The sequence below is a fragment of the Mustela erminea genome, chromosome 7 (genome assembly GCF_009829155.1).
Source record: "Mustela erminea isolate mMusErm1 chromosome 7, mMusErm1.Pri, whole genome shotgun sequence".
In the NCBI taxonomy this organism is placed as follows: Eukaryota; Metazoa; Chordata; class Mammalia; order Carnivora; family Mustelidae; genus Mustela; species Mustela erminea.
This window is the reverse complement of record NC_045620.1, coordinates 127,996,520-128,020,451: the sequence shown is the minus strand read 5'-3', so window position 1 is coordinate 128,020,451 and position 23,932 is coordinate 127,996,520. Positions and strand designations below refer to the sequence as shown.

At 36.6% G+C, this 23,932-nt stretch overlaps 1 protein-coding gene and 1 non-coding gene across 4 annotated transcripts; both read right to left on the bottom strand.

Moving 5' to 3' along the window:
* Positions 1-346: 346 nt before the first annotated feature.
* NT5C1B (5'-nucleotidase, cytosolic IB) lies at positions 347-21,001 on the bottom strand. 3 transcript variants are annotated; one of them, XM_032353238.1, is made up of 10 exons: positions 20,881-21,001; positions 19,007-19,096; positions 18,522-18,704; positions 17,783-17,920; positions 15,449-15,916; positions 14,947-15,114; positions 13,659-13,788; positions 10,668-10,790; positions 10,050-10,234; positions 347-1,399 (listed from the first exon to the last, which is right to left on the bottom strand). In XM_032353238.1, exons 1-10 carry the CDS (start codon positions 20,911-20,913, stop codon positions 1,067-1,069), a joined length of 1,851 nt encoding a protein of 616 aa, XP_032209129.1. In that variant the 5' UTR covers positions 20,914-21,001; the 3' UTR covers positions 347-1,066. The 3 variants fall into 3 exon arrangements, with proteins under 3 accessions (XP_032209129.1, XP_032209130.1, XP_032209131.1); XM_032353239.1 differs by having other exon boundaries at positions 19,007-19,149; positions 20,881-20,967; XM_032353240.1 differs by lacking the exon at positions 18,522-18,704.
* LOC116596643 lies at positions 14,186-14,288 on the bottom strand. Its single transcript, XR_004288231.1, has one exon. It is a non-coding gene; the product is annotated as a U6 spliceosomal RNA (small nuclear RNA).
* Positions 21,002-23,932: the final 2,931 nt, after the last annotated feature.

Sequence of the window (23,932 nt, the reverse complement as noted above, 5' to 3'; positions counted from 1 at the left end):
ATAGAATATAGCTTTTGAAGTAAGACCTGATTTTGAATCTCAGTTCTGCTATTTATTAGCTGCTCATTATTGGATGAGCTACTTTTTCTTTGTGAATGTTAAGTTCTTCATTGATTTAAAAAAATGAGGGTATTAATACTATTTTGTTACAAACCTTTGGTTTGTATGAAAATGAGGTGGCTTGGAAATAACCAGATCACTGTGCCTATTATGTAATAGAGTATGGTTAAAAACCAGTCAATGTTCTTGAAAACAAAACAAAAATAACAAAAGAATGGTAACAGTAAAAGGCTAGGATACTACACTTCATGTTACATTTTGAAGTGGTAGCCAAGGCTTTTTTTTTCCACGTAAACGTTGGACCTACCTGCCAGGCCCAGAGCCAGAGACTTCAAATATGAAGCCTTGTGGTCCAGAGGCAACACACCCAAGAGATAAGCTTCTTTGAAGCTCTCCCAGGAGCTTCTGTCTGGAGCTCATCTTAAATGGAAAGTGCCCTATATGAATAACCTGCTGATTTATTTTTGAATGAACAGTGTCAGAATTGGTATACTTATGCAGGTAGAGTGACCCTTTAATTTTGCATTGATTAAAAAGCTGGTCACAGAGGCAACAGAATAAAAAACTCTAATTTTCAAGAGTGTGTTTAACCCTACTCTTTCCTTCTTTGAGGACCAATATTCTACAATGATGAAAGGGTAAAAATTCATTCTATTTACTAACATCCAAAAATGAACAATGCTTTGTAAAACTTACTGGGCTTTGGCCCTTTCAGCATTCAAACATTCTAATTCTAAACTTACCCTAAGGAGTCATCAGTATGACTTACACACAAGGGTAGGGGCACTGGTGTTCAACAGTACTGAGAGCTCCAAGAAGAAGTTTGAAGGGTTCAAAATGTTAAACAAAAACAAAACAAAACAACAACAACAAAAACAGAGGAAATCTTTCCAAATGAACTAAGTTCTGGTCCAGTCTTCTGAAGTACCTGTCTAATTACCCTAGAGATCCACAAGAAGTGGCTTCTGTAATACCGGACTTACTGCTTTATTTCTCCTCCCCATCCCTAATTGTTCATTTTTTGATTAATGCCATAAGGTACATGAGCTGTGATGGTGCCAAACTTCTGTGCCCCTTCAATGTGGAACATGTGGTCATCAAAGAAAATGTGCGGCCTTATCTTCACCAAAATAGGACCCTTGGGGGCTCCAGCAAGGAAAAGAGCTTCGTCTATCTCTAGACCCCAGCGGCGAAGGGTTTTCAGCACTCGGGCGCCTGAACTGGCTGCACTCCTGGCTGTAACCAGGTAGGTCCTGATAGGGCAAAGTAACCGTTCGTCTTTGGCATAAAACTTCTTTTGCAGTCTGCCTAAATCTTCCAGAAAGCCTTTTAAGGGACCCTGTAAAAGGAACATATGTCACAGCTGTGATCCAGTGAGCTAAAGTGAATGCTAAAAAAGCAGAGGCTTATAAGAGCTTATAAAAGGTTATAGTATTGCCAATGGAACAATCCTGAAACTCCTTGCATTTTATGTAAGTATATTTCCTTATAAAGAACTATCCTTGCATTACTAAAATAAATGTAGGATGACCATATAATTTATTATCTAAACATTGATGTTTTAATAGTGAAAGTTTCTATAAAAAGTATAAGGGCAACAGACATAAATTATCCATGGCAAAAATGGGATACTCTATTTAAATGAGATTTGGTTACTCCCCAAAAGAACAATTTTAGTTTTCTTTTTGTGAATTGCACACTTTAATATTATGAAGTTACACTCCTTTATCTAGTTCAGTGCCCTCTTGTCTTTTTTTTTTTTTTAAGATTTTATTTGACATATAGAGATCACAAGTAGGTAGAAAGGCAGAAGAGAGAGAGAAAGAGAGAGGAGGAAGCAGGCTCCCTGTCGAGCAGAGAGCCCAATGCGGGGCTTGATCCGAGGACTCTGGGATCATGACCCAAGCTGAAGACAGAGGCTTTAACCCACTGAGCCACCCAGGCACCCTGAATCTAGCCTTGTCTTATATTTACAATTGCCTGTGCATATCTTCAGCCTTTCTGAACACTCAGTTTTAGCTGTTTCTCTGGAATAGAGCAAGATTTGGATTCTGCTATGTTTTCCAATCTGGAAGTCTTGATTTTTAAAACAGAGTAGAGTTTTAGGCCATTTATATTTATCGTTATTACAAGTATATGTCATAATGGTTCTTCTGATTTTTATTGCATTTTCCTTGTTTAAAGATTTTAAAGGATTGTTCATTGGGTATTTGTTTTTTCCTTTGTGCATGTGTATGTGTGCTTCATCTAAGATTTAAGAAGGTTTGTATTATTTCTTTCTATTGGTTACCTTTGTGACTATACCTTTTTATAGTACTGTTAGTTCTTTTTTTTTAAATCCAGGATCTATTATTTTTTACAGTGATAAATAATGAAATTACAGTACTTCATCTCTCTCTTATTCTCGATTTCTTTTGCAACCATAGAATTTACTTGTTTGGTAAAAGACTGAGGACAACCAAACAATTTACTTGTTTCCTTTTTCTCAGTGTTTATATTTTCATTATTAAATATTTTCATCTGTTTATCAGCTTTACATCTTATCCTTTGATCACTTATTATAACTGAAGATATTAACATACTCTTCCTTAGGCCTTTTTCCTCCACATTTTTCCAGTTTTCATTAGTTATATAAGTTCCCCATTGTTAGGACAAACAATGTGTACTTTCTTTTCTGCCATCCTATTCCCTACAATTGTTTTAGTTTTAGTTCTCTGATTAAATATATTTTGTATTCATTTGTCCCTTTGTGTTTCTGGCCATCTACATATGGGCTAAAATGTTGTCTTCTAGTTTTCTCATGAAAATATTATGGAAATAACAAACCATGACATTTTCAACTGTTGTTCTGTTTTCTTTTTACCTAAATGAACTTTTAGCTGGATAATAGAATCTGTGATTTAGATTTTCTTTCCATTTTCTTAGATTTTTTTTTTATAAGTAGTGCTCTAGTGTCTTTTGCTATTGAGTACTGCTATGGAAAAGACTGAGGACAATGTGATTTTCTTCTCCACCCATAGGTAAAGTCTCCCCAAAAAATTACTTCTTCATCTTTGATGTCAAAAAATTTTACTAGGGCACGTCTTGATGATGATCATTTTTTTCAATTTCTTTTGCAACTTTGCAACATTTGCAACTTTGTATTTACCACACACAACCCTTTTCTCCCCTCAGAACATAATGCCACTTTTTTTTTTTTTTTCCCTTTCAGGGATTCCAGTTATGCATATGTTGGATTTCCTTTAACTGTGATATATTTTCTATTATTTTTCTTTCTAAAATCCTATTTTTCAATTCTCCTCATTTCCCGAGTTTTACCATTCAATTTTTACCTTCTCTCCCCTGATTCTAACATTTCTACTTTATGACCCTGACATGCTTTGTTAAGTTTTTAAAAGTTATAGTAAATGTTTAGTAACAATTTTTACCTATACTTTGGCTACTGTTTCTAGTGAGAGATCTACATCTCTTATTAGATTTTGCCCTTCTTACCCTTTTTCTCAGTATCTTTGCTTATATTCTGTGCTGGTTCTGTTTTTATTACTCATCACTGAAGCAGGTTGGTTTTCCTTGGAACAATTAGAGGGTTTATGGCAAAGGTTAAGGATAATATTTTCAGGCTGATTTGATTTCATAATTTAAAAGATCCCTTCTTCTCTGCTGTCCAGAAAAAAAACTGTTTCTTAATAAACATGCCTTATTCATTTTTCTGTTTAGATTTAAACATTGTCTAGACCACTGTTTCTCTGAGGCAGCATATATCAGGGGGAAAAAAAAAACAAATAAAATTCACTTTTTAACAGTGAAAGATCTATATCTATATATATGTGAAAAAAACTACTATCATTTTTATTTTATTTTTTAATTTATTTTTTAATTTTTTGGAAAAAGTTGCAAAGGTGATATAGTGACTGTTGGCAGGAGTCACCCAACTTGTGATTAATTTGACTTTGAAACACAGGGGCATATAGTTCTCCTTGCTGCTTTTGAGTAGTTTCCAAAGGGAATAAATAGAAACCAATCCATATATGTCACCATATTGAAACCAGGTATCCATATCATCCCTTCTTATTTCTATTTTTGGGTATTTTTATAATTTAAACATTTGTGCAGAAAGACAGTATATAATTTGTCAATAAAAATATAGAAATAGGTAAAGTTACTAAAAAATACCTTTTTGATAAGCTGTTTGACTTAAAACATTTAGAACCTGCCTAAGATGGAGAAAGTTGGAAAGACTGATGATACTCCTATCTTAACAAGAAAAACCCAGATAATCTAAAAAGAAAAATCTTAACATTTATTGACCCCATTAGGGAACTGAGGTAACAGGACAATAGACTAACATGAAACTTAAAAAAAAAAAAAAAAAGAAAATCTAAGGTTCTCTTCAAGGACATATGGAATTCAAGAATTGACACATCTTTGCTTTGGCAAATCAATGGAAGACTATATACCAGACACCATATAAGCAAGTGTGAAAAATTGAAATAATTTAAAAAAATTGATAAAGGTCAAATGTGGACTAATAAGAGAACAAAGAAGCCCTGAAAGTTACAGACCCAAAACACTCTCTTACAGGGTTTTGTTTGTTTGTTTATTTGTTTGTTTATTTTTTCATGGACTTTCCTAATTGTTTATGAGAAAGACTTTAGGCAGGATAGAAAGTGAGAGAATTCAGTCCTTGGTAGTGCAGGCTGCAGGACAGGAGGAGCTACCACTGTGAGAAAAGACTAAAACTCTACCTTGCCCCATGTTTCCTAAGTAACAAAAGTTTTACACTGCCAGAAGAGGGGCTTCAAACACTGTCACCCTTAGGGCATACGTAAAGATCCACTGCTATAAGGAAAGGGAAAACAAAACAAAACAAAACAAAACCTCCACCACTGAAGTGGTATTGGAGACTGTTATGGAAGTCAGAAAATAATGGATGGGTATTTTCAAAGTCCTGAAAGAAAAATATGGTAAATGCAAAAAAAATATAGGTAGTCAAATAAAATATTTTTCAAAAATGAAGGAGAATAAGGAGTTTTTCAGACAAAGAAAAGTAGAGCTTTTGGTAATAGCATATAAGTTCTACATGAAGTGTTAAAAATGGTTTTATGGCAAATTGATTATGATACCAGGGAGAAAGTTGGATTCACACAAAGAAATGAAGATTCCCTGGAAATGATTAAAATAAAGATGAATAATAAAGACATTTTTTCTCTTATCCATCTTCATTCTAAATATAATTGTTTAGTCAAATAAAAAATAATGGCAAGGTACTGTGAGTTGATAGTATAGCTGAAAATAAAATGTATGACAATAGCACAAAATATGGGAGGAATGTGTTGAGAATATACTGTTTTAAGATTCTTACATTATACATGATGTGGCATTATATTGTTTGCAAATAGACTGTGATTACTTAAAGTTGTATGTTGTCAATCCTAGGGTAATCACTGAAAAATTTAAAATGGTTTATAAGTCAATAATGGAGATAAAATGGAATCCTGGAAATATATAATACCTATAATAAATCCAAAAGCAAAAAAGTAAGAAAAGGGAAAACAAACAACAGATGAAACATATAGGAAAAAGGAGGAAGATGATAGGTTTCAGTCCAACCAGAGTAATGATCACATTAAATGTAAATGGTCTAAAAATAGCAATTAAAACACAGGGATTGTCAGACCGTACCAAAAAAGCAACTAGGGTGTGTGTGTGTGTGTGTGTGTGTAATCATTCTACAAGAAAGCCAATTTAAATAGAAAAGCAATCTACATGTAAAAACATAATCAGTTAAAATAAAATTATAGAAAATATATACAATAAAAACACTAGTTTAAAAACAAAACAAAAACAAAAACGAAAAAAGCAAAAAATTGGGGTGGTTTTAGTACTATCAGACAGAAAGAGACATTACATAATGAAAAGGGATTATTTCACCAAGAAGATCGATCAATCCTAAATATTTGGGCATTAAGTGAAAGAGATTAAAAAAATGCATGAAGCAAAATGCATATAATTAAAAGGAAAAATAGATTAATCCTCAAAATATTCTTGAAGACTTCGACACTGCCTCCTCAGTAGTGGATAGAAATAAATAGAAAATCATTGGCAATATGGAAAACTTGGGCAATATTACCTGACTAATACACTGTCAACTTAAGCTAATTGACATTTTGACTACTCAACAGCGCAGAATCAATGTTCTCCTCAACTACACATAAAACATTCACCATGATAGGCCATATTCTGCACATAAAACTCTCCTCAACAAACTTAGAGGACTGAAATTATACAAAATATATTTTCTCTATGTACTTAGAAGTCAAAGAGTGAATTATCTGCCCTGGAGATCAGGGACAAGGCAAGGATGTGCCCTCTTATCACTCTTGTTGAATACTGTACTGAATGAACTAGCAAAGGTAATAAGGCAAGAAAGATGATTAAAACACATATAGAATGGAAATATAGAAATAAGTGTTTTTATTCATAGTATTGTCTATGGAGAAAATCTCAAATAATCTACAAAATTTTTACTATACTAACTAGTCAATTTATCAAAGTTGTAAGATACAGAGTTGATATGCAAAAGCTAGTTGTATTTCTGTATATTGCAACAAACAGATTAGAAATCAAAAATTTAATATATCACTCACAATAGCACCAAAAATTATGAAAAACTTAGGTAGAAATCTAACAAAGTGATATCTGGACACAAAAATATTTGAAACACTGATGGAAAAAATCAAAGAAAACCTAAATAAATGGAGAGATATACCATGTCCATGGATTGAATGACTTGCTATTAAGATGTCCCCCACCCAAGATTAAGCTAAAAATTCAACACAATCAAAATAAAAATTCCAGCAGGTTTTTTTTTTCCAGGAATGCACAAGGTCATTGTTAAATCTGTATAAAAATGCAAAAGAATCAGAAAATCCAAAAGAATTTTGAAATATAACAGATTTGAAGAACTAACACTACCTGATCTCAGGACTTACTATAAAACTGCACTAATCAATACAGTGTGATATTGGTAAAAGCATAGACACCTATGTTAAAGGAATAGAAAGCCAGTCTTTTTGACAAATAATCCTGGAACAATTAGGATACCCATAAGCATTAAAAGTCAACTTAGTCAATACTTTGCATAAATATAAAAGTTAATTCAAAATAGGTCATAATCCTTAAGAAAAACTAAAATTACAAAATGTACAGAAACATTGGAAATTTATGTGACTTTGTCAGTGTTTGGATATGACATTAAAAACACAAGTAATAAAGGCATTAACTGACAAGTTGAACTTCAACAGAATTATAAATTTCTGTTCATCAACATACACTGAAAGATAAAAAGAATAAAAAGATATGCTTGTCTTGGGCCTGAGAGAAAATATTTGCAAAACACATCTGATAAAATACTTCTATCCAGAATATGTTAACTCTCAAACTTCAATAATAAACAAGCCCAATACAAGTGAGCAAGAGATTTGAACAGATATATTTGCCAAAAAGTACAAATGATGGCAGATAAACACCTAATAACATATTCAATATCATTTTTCATTAGAGATATGCAAATTTAAACCACAAAGAGATACCATTATATAATCACTAGAATAGCTTAGAAGAAGCAAACAAAAAACAACTTACCAGTGCAAAATATAGAGCAACAAAATCTCACATATAGCGCTATTGAGAATTCAAAGTGGTCTTGTCACTTTGGAAAATACTTTGGCAGTATCTTATAAAGTTAAATATATGACCTAGTGACACATATACTGTGTGACCTAGTAATCCTACTCCTAGGTATTTATCCAAGAGAAATCAGATCTTAAGTTTACACAGAACCCTGTATACAAATGTTAAAATGGCTTTATTTATAAAAGTCAAAAATTTGGAAACAACTTAAATATCCTTCAGCAGGTAAATGGCTAAAGAAAATGTGGTACATCCATAGAAGAGACTCAACAATAAAAAGGAACAGACACTACTAACACATGGACTGACATGGATGTATCTCAAGAACATAATGCTAATAAAAGAAGTCAGATTCAAAAGGTTGTATCCTGTGTGGTTCCATTTAAGTGACATCTGGAAAAGGCAAAACTAGAGGCGTAGAAATCAGATTAGTAGTAGATAGATCCTAGAGATAGCAGGATAGGATGGCTACAAAGAGGCATGAGGGAATTTTGTGAGTATTATGAGTATTTTGAGTTTGGTCATAGTTTCATAACTGTATGAATTTGTCAAAACTCTTAGAAGCATCTACTAAAAATTATGAATTTTACTGTATATAAATTATATCTCAACAGTTCTGATTAAAATACACACATGTGCACACACAAAAACACACACACACAGTTGGAGAACAACTGTCTGAGAATGGTGAGACAAGGTAGGGATCAATCAGGAAATGTCCACTACTTGTTATGGTGCCACACTGGAGGCTTTTAATAAAGTTACAAGAGTGGCCAAGTTAATCCTCTTCAGCTGTCTCCTCCATTTGAGACAATGTCATGAGCAAGCCGTAAGTCCCATGACCAACATACTTGAAAGCTTGGGTAATAATCATACCCCATAACTTCTTTCTCATGAGTGGAACACATTGGCAAAGCCTGTTTATAGAAAAGCTACCCGGTCTGTGTAAAAAGCAGCATCTTTATCCACTGCCAGAAGGACTGCATAATGAAAACAAGTATGTTTAATAGAAATGTGGTGGGTATTCCAGCAATAACTAGTGTTGGGCTTCACAATTTCAATTGTTTAACGGGAAGAACAAGTTCTTTAACTTGGAAAAGGGAAATAATTAATGGCAAGTCTAAAAGAAATTTCAATTCTTTACCTGTAACGAGAAAATGATATTTTAAGATCATCTTTAAGTATGCTTTTGAAAGTTCCTTTTTTTTTTTAAGTGTTCTTTTTCTGGAAATCTTCCAAATTTCAGTAGTAGTTAGAGGCTACTACACAGTGGGCACTGAATTTCAGCAAAGCAGACTTAAGTAAAATACAACAAAGGATTTTCCTTTCAATTTGTTAACATTGAACAACTTCATAATCTAAGATCAAGGCTTCTGAAGAAGCTATTAGGGAGGGACTATGAAGTTACATATGTGTGCATTCTCATGCACACACACACACACATACACACAATTTAAATATCACTTGCTGTGATATGAGGTGAGCTAGTGAAACTTTTTGACTTTCATTTAGTCTATCTATACTTTTATAAGTGTAACAAAAATAATAACATTTAAGTTTGTCTTACATTCAAGAAGAGCTGAGAAAAAAAGATGAATTCTTTGCTAAAATTCTTAGATTGAAACTCATCTGTCAGTTCTGATTCAGATTGGAGAATATTTTGAGGTTTCAGATTTACTTTGGTTCAGAAGTTGTAGGTTTTGTTCATTTTAACACTGTGACTTTAACACTTCAGTTCATGGATTGATTCCAAAAAACCTAAATATTCGGTTTCATTTTGATTAGGTGTTCATAGCTTGCACTTGTTTGAGGCTCATTATTGTGATTCAATTTGAGCTCTCATTTGTGCAGATTTTCTCAATTAAGTAATGCCATTAGTGAGTTTGAGGTTTATGGGCAGAGAGGTCCACAAATGTTTACTGACCTATTGGAAATCACTTTACTATTCTGAGAACTTATGTAGAAATAGCTTACCGGTAAGCCATATTACCTCTATTACTTGTAATTTTGAGGTGAACTCATTATCATGAGAAGACCATAGAAACACTTCCAAAAAGGATAGATAAAAAATGCTGAAACAAAACAAAACAAACAAACAAACAAAAATCCCAAGTGGGCAGTAGATGTTTCAAAATGAAGAGTTCATGAAAGGAAGAAAAGTATGAAGGATAAGAAAGGGAGCAAAGTATAAAGGATAAGAAATGAAGATTGGCTTGCCTAAAATAATTTTAAAAATATGTGTATATATATGTTGGAAAATAAGTAGATAAAAATTAAATTGAACTCACTGGACCTACCTGAGCAAGAGGCTTATTCTCAAATAGTGTTTCATGTTGAAAGAATTTGTCCAGCCCGTGCTCCTTGGCAATATGTTCAGATTCATCAGAGAACAGTACGGCGTCCCCATCAAAGGCCACACGGAGCTGTGTGTCACAGTAAGCCATGTCTTTGGCTCCATCAAACATTGTTGCAGAGGCAATGCCTGGCAGACCATGGAGATTTATTAATACTCTTCTCAGGGGCATCAGTTTCTTCTACCATTTTAATGATTAAAAAAAGAAAAAAAAATCCTCCCAGACCTTGAAATATATATATATATGTATTTTTTTTTTCTAGCTAACCTGATGACTCAATTGCTATTTATAACCACACATCTCAAAATAGTTGTTTACACATTGCCTCCATTTCTATAATAGATGAGGAAGTGTAAAATAGAGTGTAGGACAATCGCTGAGAATGTCCACCTCCAATAAAGTCAAAGCTCTAAAAGACAGATTTAGGGGCTGCTACCTGTGGAGACACCTTAGCAGAAAATTTAACAAGGACATAAGCGACATAATCATGTATGAAGCCCAATGAAAGTCACCCTAGTGCAAACCTCTCTATTAAGTTGAGAGATAAAACCAAATGAATACCTTCTTGTATTGCTTCTTGTACTTTTTCAGAATCTGCAGAAAGATACAAGTTGGTAAGATATGCCTTCAAATAGCCAATGGGGCTTTTTCCACCAGTCAGACAGAAGCGGTCAATTAATAAGCCTATTATTGGGCAAGAAAGATTTTTATGTCAGAGATTCAAGACAATATGCTTAAATGTAAATGTAAATCAGAGTTGTCTTAGAAATAATTGAGTGCTTACTGAGGTTTTAGAATTAGCTTTGTAACGCTAATATTGAAAAATTGCTATATTATATATAAAAAAGCTGTTTTTAAATAAAGTATGTCCATGTAGACCATGCCAATTTGGTCTCACAACAATTGTATGATGGAAATTATTATCATCATTACAGAAAAGGAAATTGAGACATAACAACTTGTCTACGCCCACTGACTCACATTGACTCTTGTCTAAACTAGACAGAGTTCTTTTTCTTCAACCATAGGCTATTTACTTATTGAAAGAGATAGTTCATGTGTGCCTCTATTTTAAGTACCATCTCTGTATTTCTTCAGGAACAATATAATAGTAATGACAAGCAGTGCTAGGATTTAAACTGTTTTCTAAAAACAACAACAGGTCTGAAATTTTTTTTCCTTGATTTGAAATTGTACTTATTATTTATTTTTAAAGATTTATTTATTCAAAAGAGGGAGAAAGCAGACATGAATCAGGTTGGTGGAGGGGGCAGAGGGAAAGGGAAAGAGGGACTCCTGAGGCAGACTCCTCGTTTGAATCAGGGCTTGATCCCAGGACTCCATGATCATGACCTGAGCCAAAACCATGGACTCCATGGACTCCCAGGACTCCATGATCATGACCTGAGCTGCTTAACTGACCAAGCCACCCATGTGTCCCTTGACTTGACATTTTAAATGGAATTATTTAGGAGACTAAATATTAAAATACCATTAAATGTCTTTCAAATCAACAACAATTAAAAAACAAATGCTAGATATTGGTTAAAGTTTTATAAAATAGGCACCCATTTTCACTTTAGAAGAAAATATAAATTAAAATATAAACTACCTAGAAAGTAATTTGACGATATGTATTAAGAAATGTAATTGACTTTTACCCTTTGACCTGTTAGTTTTATTCTAAGGGAATAATCTGAAACTCTGATAAAGATTTATTTGTAAAGGTCTCCCAGTTCAGGATAATTTATAAAAGCAGAACGCTGTTTAATGATTTGAGAACAGTTAAAGTATAACATTATGCCTATAAGATAGTATATACCCATTCAAAGTTTTTTTAGAGCCATAATAAACTGGGTAGCTGCACATGATATAAAGCAGAATGTTGACTCTAGTCAGTTGTTTTTCATCTGTATGGACCCACAGAGTGGATACGGTCCATTGACAATTGAGATGGAAGGGTTTGCTATGATGTTAATGAAATACTCTCAGTTTTTCACTTAAGTTGACATTGGGCATAAGTGGCAAAAGTATATTCTGCAAACCCTTAAGTAATATAAATTAATATTAATATATGAGCATAAATTATTTGGTGACATTGGGGACTTCAGAAACAATTAAAACATCTTCCCCCATCTTAAGGAGATCATAGTTCACTGAGCAGCTGGGCATGTAAAACAGAGAATGATAATGTAACAGCCATAGAAGAGGGAGATACAAATTGCCTTCAACACCTAGAGAAGGGAAACAACTAACTACCTTTTCCAGGTGAAAAGCTGTTGGTATTTCATGAATAAGGCTGCATGAGAAGATGGAGCTCAGTCAACTTATTAGCAGAATTGATGGGTAGATAACTATGCTTCTTTATGCTACTAGCCTTGTTGGGCTCAGTTTGGTGAGGGATGGATAGACCTAAGTCACCTACTAAACTGTGTAAGATTGTGTGTTGTAAAAAGTAATAGTTGCTATTTACTGAGTGATTATAGTACTCATCTGTGCTAAACATTTTATCTGTGTTCCTTTCCATGTCATAACACTGAAAGCTGCATTTTTGAAAGCCAAGTATTTTTTAAAATGTATCTCAGACATCAGCCCTTTTTTTTAATTTTAAAAGATTTTATTTATTTGAAACAGAGAGAGAGTGAGAAAGCACAAGCAGGGGGAGTGGAAGAGGGAGATGGAGAAGCAGGCTCCCTGTTTAGCAGGGACCCCAGGACCCTGGGATCATGACCTGAGCCAAAGGCAGAAAGATGCCTAACTGACTGAGCCACCCAGGGACCCCTCAGACATCAGCCTTATAATTAGGATAATGGAAAACTCATTAGTTATAATACATCTTGATTATTCATAAACATGCCTACTTTAAACCTTGAATTTAAATATGCCAAAGTTCAATCTTATTTTGACTTGATGTGCCCATAAACCTGGATAGGTCACTTAGAAAATAGTCTAAAGATCCCCAAATAACAAGTCATATAATTCCATACCAGGAAATTGGGGATTTTCTCTTCAAGAATCCAACACACTGATGGAAATGCTAGGAGGGGACTAGAGTCAGTCAAAATTTCCACGTAAAGGAACAAAGATAATTTTGCTGACATGGGTATGGATTTGATGTGTGGGGAGAGCAGTCAGGGAGAATGAGATTGTAAGAGTGGAAAGGGAAGGTGAAAACCCACAAACCTTAAACACAGATCTGTGGTGAGCAAGAAGTTTGATCACACAGAGAATGCCTCTGGGTTGATAGCTCCTTGAAGTCAAGTTCAGAAGGGAAGAACATAAAGCAGAGAAATATATTGCAGGAGCTGGGATTAAGACTTTGAAATTCACACTTGACAAGTTAAGTCCAGGGCTTTGGGCCCAACTCTGTGCTAAAGTTAAAAATGAACATGGCCTCTCTTTCTCTGACATAGGCAAATAAACATTCCTCACGCAGAAGGGGGTGTCAGTATCAAAGACACTGCATTAGTGAGGCCACAGTTAGCAAAATAACATGGCTTCTCTCTCCCAGAGCAGCAAGCTGTTCTTCCACATGGTATTTATTTTACTTACCATAGTGATTGACGCTGTTTATAAGCCGCACTCCCACTTGGGCATGGTTATTAGTCATCAGTACAATATCAAATAAGTCCTGTTCACTAGGATACAGCTCACGGAGTCTAGCATTGACATGCTGCAGTGCCTGCAGGTTACAAACATGAGTGCATGTAAAGAGGGCCAGGCAAGGTGGCTATTGGAGTCTGGGGTCTGGGGAGAAAGGATATCACTGGTGTCAAATTGAAACTCTGGAGACTCTTCACTGAGAGATTATGGCTCCTTTAAGGCACGGTTATGCCATTTGTTTCTCTATTTTCAGACTCATATAAAGAACCTCGTTAATATTTGCTGAATAGGTAGCTAATGTTTGTTGAAAAAATTGTTAACAACATTTGATTTTCTAGAATTCTCTCTCTGGAGTAGGTAGAGAGAAGGATCAGGCTAACTTTTCCAAGCTTTGCCAATTTTTTTTCTTTCTTTGATTCCTAAAATCTGCTTTTCTTTTCTTGATCATCTTGAGATTATCGTTTATTGTGAAAATATAGAATATAGAATGCTTCATGAATTAGCATGCTATCCTTGCACAGGAGCCATACCAATCATCTCTGTATTGTTCCAATTTTAGGATATGTGCTACCAACGTACTTTGTCTATTTTTTAACCTTGAATCTTTAGGTTAGTGGTTTCCCCTGATGCTTCTATCATGCCTCATAAGTACTTTCTATTCACAGCTTGTAGATGTCATTTTTTCTACCTAGTTATGATGTTATTGTATAACATTTCCCTAAGTTATGTAGAGGATCAGTGTTATAAGTGCTATACATTTCAGCATAAGTTCAGAGAACCTTACTTTTTCTATTAAAATGATGTCCCCACCCCCAACCAAGTGCCAACCAAGATCATCTTGATTTTTCTTAATATGTTATGTTTGGGGAAAAAACCAGCTAAAGTGAATTTCATTTCATTTTAATGATGCATTTTGTTTCTACTACTGGGATTGTAAGCTTATTATTGCTTCTGGTACCACTCCTAGGAAGGGAACAAAGGTGTTTCTAACAGGTGTCATGATTAGAACTCTATTGAAGGCCTTCTCAACCCAAATCTAGAACTGGAGGCCCTTCCTCACCAGTCTTGGAGCCTCTGTGGGAAGCATAAACTGACCTGGGGTCCACGTGAAAAGGGCAAGAATTGCAAAAGGGTGCCAGGAATGATAAGGGACACTGGATGAGATCCCAAGGGTCTGCCTGGGTCCTTCCCTCTCCATCCAGGGTCCTGACATTCCAAACACAGTTTTTCAGGGTACCTTAACAAAGCGGAAGGCGGGTCCTGGGGTCAGGATGACATTTTCGTTGTTGAGTTGATATTCCATGTACTTTTCTAGACCCTCCTCCTCGTAGATTTTTCTCCCGTCCACCATGTTGAAAAGCGCCCGGGATGACACAGCGATGGTGATGGCATTCTTGGGTTTGGGCTGCAGAAAGGGCCGCCAATGGGAGGAGAGTCAGTCACACGACCGAAGGGATCATAAAAGGGGCTGATGCCAGAGCAAGGTGGGAAGAAAACAGCTAGGCCCCACTTGGAGCACTGGGATGCTGGAGACAGTCAAGAGTTAGGATTCCCTCCCAACTGAGGCTGCAGGAGTAGGGGAGATACAGGGCCAGCGCAGGACTTGCCCGCACGTTAGAGAGAAGGGAAGCTAGTAGAGACTCAGGTTTGCAGGCTAGAATGGGTCTGGGGGCGGGGGTGGGGGGATGAGGGGGATGGGGAGGCAGATTTCCAGTACCAGGTCTGTGAGACTTGCTCACCGGTCGGGGGCGGGAGCAGCTGGGGATCTTCTCATACAGAGTTTTCACCGAGGCCCAGTAGGCTTCGTCCTCGTCCTCCTCTTCCTCGCGTTGGTGATGCTGCCGGGGCAGTTCTGACAGACAGTCCTGATCTAGCTGGGAAGAGTAGGTTGATCTGCGCTGGGTATAGGCCTTCCATTCAGTGGGGGGTGTGCGCGGGTAATCTCTCTGCGGCATGGAGTCCCGGGAGTCCCGGATTTCCCGCACGATGCCATGTGCCCAGGCTTCAGGATTCTCGTGCATCTTGGTGCTGCGCCTGGAGGAGCTAAAGGGCTCCGGCGGGGTGGGGGGATGCGAGTCCAGAGGCATAGGTGGAGTGGAAGGCAAAGGTGGTGTGGGCGGCGAGGGCTCCTCTGACAGCTGCTTCAGGGACTCTTGCTGGCTGGGGGAGGTGGATGAAGTCCGGGAGGTTGTGGAGCTACTGGGGAGCTGGAGCAATAAAGTAGGAGTCTGAGTTAGATGTTCACCTGTCCCCATCTCTGCCCAGCAGGAGTCAAGAAGCGTCCCCCTTCCCTCTGTTCCATTCTTAGCCGTTAGTAGGATGCTGGTTCATCCTAGCTCCTTTCAGTAGGGCTGGAAGGGGCTCAGATGTTTCAGTTATTGGGTATGTCTCTTATACAGACACAGAAATAGACTGCTTTTATTTTCCCCCACCTTCCCCATCAGCAACTAACACTTTTTTTTTTTTTTCCTTTTTTTTCTGGAGTGGATAGGGCACAGGTCTTCTTCCCTGCCCTTAGGCATCTGGCCTGTAGTTTGCAAAGTTCTGTTGCTTGCTTCCCTTAAACTTGCTCAGTCAGTGACCTCCAGGTAGGATGTTCTTGCTCACCTCTACCTTCATCTGTGACCTCCAGTTAACTCTATGAGCAACTAAGACCAGATGTTCTTACCAGCAGATTCTACAAAACACCTGGAGGCATCTCTTCATACATTTGCCCTATAATTAAGGCAGTGATTGCTGGGAAGGTTGGTAGACTGGAAAGCCGAGTATCTTCCCATTGCCTTTAGAACTCTGTTTGCCAATGGAACTCTTTTATTTAGGAATCATCTTCCTAAATAAAAAGGAAGGATTCTACAAAAAAATATCTTTACTAAAGTGTTCAATAAATTATTAGGCATCTATATATTATTTCACTTTTTATGATTGTTTCACATGTCTCAGAAGGCATATTCCTGGTTAGACTATTTAGCCCCTTTTCACAGAGACACATGTTCTCCCAGTGGTGAGGTCTGTGTCACTCTCTCTCTGCATCCAAAAACTTGATCTCAGAAATAGCATTTTCTCCTCCTGGGGCCAAAGCACCACACAATCCAATACTTTTCAACAATTTATCTACTTCGTTGATTTTTTCCACCCCTTCTTTATTTTTTTTTTAATTTAAATCCAATTAACATATAGTATATTATTAGTTTCAGAGTATATTATTAACATATAGTATATTATTATTTTCAGTGATTCATCAGTTGCATATAACACCCAGTGCTCATTACATCATGTGCCCTCCTTAATCTCCATCATCCAGTGACCCCATCCTCCCAGCTTCGTCCCTGCCTCCAGCACCCTCAGTTTGTTTCCTATAATTAAGAGTCTCCTGTGGTTTTTCCTCCCTCTCAGATCTCATCTTATTTTATTTTTCTCTCCCTTCTCCTATGATTCTCCGTTTTGTTTCTTAAATTCCACATGAGTGAGATCATATGATAATTATATCTTTCTGATTTACTTATTTTGCTTAGCATAATACCCTCCAGTTCCATCCACATCGTTGCAAATAGCAAGATTTTTTTGATGGCTGAGTAGTATTCCATTGTATATAAACACCACATCTTTTTTATCCATTCATCTGTCAATGGACATCTGGGCTCTTTCCACAGTTTGGCTATTGTGGACATTGCTGCTGTAAACATTGGCCCATCCCACCTTGTAAGTCTTGATTACTCAGCAAATAATCATTGAATGAATGAAGGAAAGATGGAGAAGTCAGAGGGCTTAATCATTAAGTTAGTGCACAGCTTATAGACTTAGTGACCCTGGGTTTTAATCTACCTCAATTAGTGTTATTAACGTGAGATCTTAGGCAAGTTACTCTGTGTTTCAATTTTCTCAACTGTAGAATGGGGCTTATGGGTTTATTTGTTTGTTTTAATGATCACTGAGTTAGCTAAAACATGTGAAGCACATAGAATAGGTCCTGGCACAAAGAAAGCATCAATAATTGTTAACTATTATTATTATCATTATCATTATCATCATCATTATTATATCACATTCTTCTTCATTTCATCTCCCATCTCTACCTTAAGACTGGTGTTCTTGCTTCTGGGTTCTTCTACTGATGGAGCTCTGGTGGATGGACTCCGTGAAGTTCGGGACCACTGATTTCGCACAACGTACCCCCGGGAATCAGTCTTTGGCAATGATAATTCCTGTGATCCCTTTGGAGGAAAGAAGAGACCCAGGGGTGTAATACCCCACTACCCACTCCTGCTGCGCATGTGCCTACAGAACCACCATTTCAAGCTAAACATAGCAGAACCCAATGAGAAGGTCCCTGTCCTATATGACCTTAATTCAGTGTTGGCCCTTATGTACTATTCTAGCTCTGGCCCAATCCTAAATTTCATGATGAGAAAAAAGTGGAGATCCACCTGGAGGAGAATCCAAAACTAAGAAACAAACCTGATTTCTCATATTTTTTCATCTGTGACTCTTATATGGACCATGGTAGCGTTGACCATTTTTCTGACCTTTTCCCCACTTCTTCCTTTAAGTCTAAGCCTTTTAGCTGAAGCTAAGAAGACATATTTATCATTTTTGACTACCAAGATGAGGGCAGCTAACATCTAAATGAGGCTGAATCAGGGCTCTCAATCAGCTGCCCAAGGGGAAGTAGAATACTCTAGCATTTCCTTTGGGAGGAGTCAAACTGGAAGACACTATGGAGAGGCAAGTGGAAATTTCTATTCCCCATATCCTTCCCCTCACCCAGATTGCCTGTGGCTCCCCTCCAAAATCAGTAGTTTGATCTCTGCTCACCCTGATCATGGTGATCTGCCGGCCCTGCTCCCACAACAGGCACATGTGAATATAAATACGTATTGTGCGGCAGGGGCCAAGAGGTACTGTTCCCTCAGCTGCACAAAGGCAGCGTCTACACGACGAGTGACCTCGCATGGGGCAACATCTCAGCAAGTGATTCGGATTGACTGCACGCCTCATCTGAAAGATTGTGCAGAAAATGGTCAATGCGATGGCCAGACTCCCCTTCCCTCCCTGATCTGAACAAAGACCAGTCTCCTCCCATAGGCTGAACAGAGAAGATGGCTATGGAGATGTCTACTGGTGGGGAAGGCAGTGACTAGCTTCTCCTAGTTTGTCCTTAACCTCTCCATGAGGACATTAGGTATCCCTTAATAGAAATCTTGGCAGCTCAGTCTTCCCTCCCAGAACATTCTTGCCCCCTTAAATTTTCTATTGTGTTTTTCTTCTCTTTAATTCTCTAACCAAAGAGGTCAGCTCACCTGAGTGCTCAGACGAACTCCTGATTTCTCAGAATCTTTTCTTTTCTCTGTGTCTAAGCTGTCTTTTGAGTTCCTCGATCCAGTCTCATTCTTAATATGGAAACAAAGAATGTTTATTAATTAATCTCAGGAGCATTAGAAACCTTGAGTTTGGGAATAAAAGGATGAATAAAAATTAGAATTTGCCTCTTTTCCAATATAATTAATATATATGATATACATATCATATATATATAAATTTTAGACATTTTCTTTCTGTTCTAACAGATGTTAATAAAAATAACACATATCAAAGAACTATATAAACATTTTTTAATATAGAAATATTTTGGTTTGTAGATTTGAGGCATGAGGCATTTATCACTTAAAAAAAAATGATAGCAGGCAAAAATCCTACAGGAGAATTTTCCAGAGCTCAGCAGGACCTTGATTTAAATGTGAAATTTCCCCCACAGAATAACTTTTATTTTCTCTAATACTCTGAATGTTGCTACTTAGGGAACTTTTCCTTTGGCCATGTAGAATTGAAACTTGTTTGTTTTCTTAATAAACCCTAACTCCAATCTTCTGTGAATCTAAGCCTCACCAATAGTAGCTTGATTTTTAAAATCAAGGTTCTTAATCCTATGCAGATCTCTTGACAGAACTACATATTCTGTAATTATTCATACCAGCTAGAGTGAAAGGAGGTCTCTTGTGAACAAACTGATAGGGAAGACTTTGTGGGAGAGCCCAGGGAGATGATTTGTGTCATGGACACTATTCAAATATGTTCCTTTTCAATTGTAGGAAATACCATTGTATTGGAGCATTATTTGTATTGCTTCATGCTAATTTGGTAGGTATATTGTGATCAAGATTAGTGTTATTAGTTTTAAGAGCTCAGCTTCTAGCTTAGACCAATGTGGTCAGGACCAGTCTGTGCGTAATACTCTGCATTAGTGTAAGTTGGATGATTGAGTCTATGACTGCAGAGAATGGCAGAGCTATGTGGTCCTAGAACTAGATCCTAAAATCCTTCCAGCCACTCCCCACACATCATCACCATAAAATCCTGTCACTTATAACTGCAAAAGATATTTAAAAATAATCCCTTTTCTCCGTCCTTATTATCATTGTCTTGTTCCAGATCTCAGAAAGTTATGGGCCTGCATTCCTAATATTATAGACTTTTAATTAGATTTCATAATCTCAAATCCTCCCAACTTCTAGATCCATCCACTCCATCCGTCTGTTTAAAGTGCTATTTATAAAACATAAATATAGTTATGCTTCATTTCTAGATACACTCTTCATTCACTTGGCTTTACAGACCAAGAGTCTCATGGTGTATCCTGTCTACCTCCAACTTGCCCACCATGGTACACATTTATCTGTATGTTCACTTGTGCTAAATGACTTGTATTCGTCTACATATCACCCTATTTCCTTGTAACCTCCTCTTTAATCTTCTTCAAAACCCAGCTCAGCATGACCTGGGAGAAGTTCCCAGAGTTAAACATTCCTTTGTGTTGCCTGTGTCTTTTGTACATACTTTTACTGAGCACTGAATTGTACTTTGTTTATGTATTCTCTTCCCTACTAGGCTGTGCATTCTTCAAAGATAGCAACAGTGTTTTCTCCTCTTGCCACTAACATATGAGCACATGCTTAATAAATGCTATATTATTAGATAGGCTGATTCTGAATGCTTTAATCTCACTTTTTTCCATTCTTTATATTCTTTATTTTCCTTCCCTTTACTCCAGATATAGTCATTATCTGAAGTGATTTAATTGCTACAGAACATTCCCAGAGGTAATGATAGCTACATTTGTTGATGTCTACATTTCTTTAGCTCGTTGGCAAGATTCTAGGACATTCAATTCACTCACCTTCTTTTTCTGTTTCAGGGATGTTTGACTCATTTCTTTTAAGTCCTGAATTTCTTTCGTTGTTATGCAGGTTTTCCTCTCCCCAGCTCCATTTCCTGATGTTTCGGTTACTCTGCCTAGGTTTGCATTTAGAATGTCAAATTTATGACATCATATGTGATTCCATAGTAACAAACTGACTCTGAATATGTGACTATAAAAAAAAGCAATAGTATTTCTTCATAGTTGAGTACATCCTCTCATAACCATTCTTAAAGTTTTTAGGAAGTGATGTCTAAACAATTTTAAAATGTTTAATATGAAGCAATATGAGTATTACTGCTGCTTTCTTTTTAAACATTACTATATTACTCATCATATAAACCCCACTGTGGCTGTACATTTTCTGGCAGTGCCAAAATGAATGGTAAACTCATTTGTGGACCCAATCATTTATTATTGTTCATCCCAATAGATTTTGGAGAACTTCCTGCAATCTGCAGACTATTTTTGACAGCTGAGATTTCGTTCTAGACATGAAGTTTAGACTTGTTTTTAGCTTTTGTGTTGGGTATTTCTTTCACAGTGCCAAGGTCATTTGGCCATATGTCACATTTCAAAGCATTTTCCCTATGTCCAGACACAGTGTATAGAATGATAGCTGTACTGTCTTTCTTGCCATTTGCCCCATGCTTGAACTTTTAAACACACATTTGTCCCTCTTGTATGCACACAGAAGATATGTAAAATCCAGCCCCCAACCCTGGTTTACAGGGTCTACTAATGCAATGCATTTTATGGCTCTGATTTTATCTTCACCCAAGCTTTAGATAAGAGACTCACATACAAGCCTGAGTTGGTCAGACCATCATGAACTAAGGCAGATTTCTACCTGTCTTAATTGGAGTTCATAACTTTGTTTGGAAATCAAAAGTTCTTGACAGCTTTAAGCAAAGTTCTCCAAAGGGTCTTCCAGAAAGTGAAACATGCAGCCTCAAGTTTAGAAGACCTGGGTTTGAATTCTTTCTCCACTCTCCCCCTGCATCCTAGCCCTTGCCAGTATCTCACTGCAATCTTGAACAAGTGTGTTTAATCTTCCTAAACCTCAATTTTCATATTTACAACGTGGAGAAAATGATGGTATCAACATCAAATTGTAGTTGTGATAGTTGAGCTAGTATGAAGTACTTAAGACAGTGCCTGGTATTTATAAGTGATTAATGAATATTTGCTTCACTGTTTTATTCATAATTCTGCTGTAGCTATACTAGAGAGTTCAAATAGAAATCTCTAATCCCCAATGCAATCTGGTTGTAGGAACAGAAGTTTAAAAATACTTACTATTCCTAAACATGTATAATCAATCAAATGTTAGTTTGGTGATTCTTCCCATATCCTAAACTCTCTAGACCTACTGATGGAGACAAGAGCAAGGAGGGCAGGCTAGGAGGGGATAGTTAAAATAGCAGTTAGGAAGAGGAGAGCTCTGAGATTTGTGTTCTGTAAAACACAGGAAAAAGATTTTGCAGATATGAGGGAATAAAAGAGTTTTTGGTTTCTGACTGGTCCTTCTAGCCTACCACCAATATTGGCTTTTGCTTTTGGTCCTCTCCATGACTCTTCCATGTAAATCAAAGTCCATATTTTCAATAAGTTCCTTGATTATTGGTCTTTTCCCATGATAGAGAGTCTAGGATAGAATATGAGCCTCATGAGTATTTTGAATTATTTTATGTACTGAAATTTAAATGTATCATTTTGCTATGAGTGCTGAGGTTGATATTAAATAATAATTTGTATTTTTTTCAGATTTCCTGATTTGTTTTCTTTTATTATCTTCTGATTAACTTTGTTGTTGAGCACTGAAAACTACACATAACATGTAGGCAGCTGTGTTAGATAGAGTTCTCTAGAGAAACAGAGCTAATAAGAGATATACAGACATATAAGAAGTCATTTATTATAGGAACTGATTCATGTGATTGTGAAGGCTGGAAAGTCACGCAGTATGCCATTAACCAGCTGAATAACTGGAAAGACCAGTGATATGAGTCAGTCTGAATCTGAAGGCCCTGAAAACTAGGAGAGCCAATGGTGAACTCCCAATCTAAGGTCAAAGGCCTGAAAACCCGAGGAACCACTGGTTTAAGCCTCAGGGTAAAAGGTCTGAGTATCAGGAGCTGTGACCTCAGAGGGCCAGAGAGGAAGATGGTTGTTTAATCTCAATATGAAAGGGAGAATTCACTCTTTCTCCACCTTTTTTGCTCTGTTTGAACTCTCACTGGATTGGATGATGTTTGTGGATCTTCTTTATCCAGTCTACTGATTCAGATGCTAATCTCTTCCAGAAACATCCTTACATATACACTCCAAATAGTGTTTAACCAGCTTAGCCCAGTCCAGTTGTTACATAAAATTAGCTGTCACAGCAACATATCTTCTGTTTGTTTTGGATTTCTTTCTCTATGAGTTCAACCTCAGTAATAAAGCCAAGACAGTGCAAAGTTCTGACATTGTCGTGCACCCTTCCCAGATCACCCAAAATTGGTTTTTATAATGAAATTTTCATTGTAAGTTTTAGTTGTGGATAAAATTTTTGTTTTAAGAAAAGAGCTCTATAAAAGGCTTAAAAGATATTGTAGAATACCACAAACATGTCTAAATAGTCATTCTTCATCTATTTGGCAAATGTGTTTTGATTCTTGCCATGGTTACTGAGAGGAGTATACCCATTCCCCTGACAGAGTGAAGAGGAGATGGGAGAGTCATTTGTGGGACACAATTCCTACTTGGCCATCCTTCTGCTATTTCTTATTTTTTTGTGAGATTGTGACACTAGTCAACTCTCCGTTAGCCAGGAGATTTTTATAACATAAGATGCATATTGAGGAATACAACTAGACACTAGTATACTTGGAAGACTCTGAAGAATCTTTTTCTTCACGATGTCCACCCTGATCTATTGAAATTCATATTGTGGAGAGTGGCTCTATTACCTTTGTAGTTTTTCTTCTCTGAGTGAAAAGACACAAAGTCATTAACATGTCATAATGTCAACATTTATTAATATTTT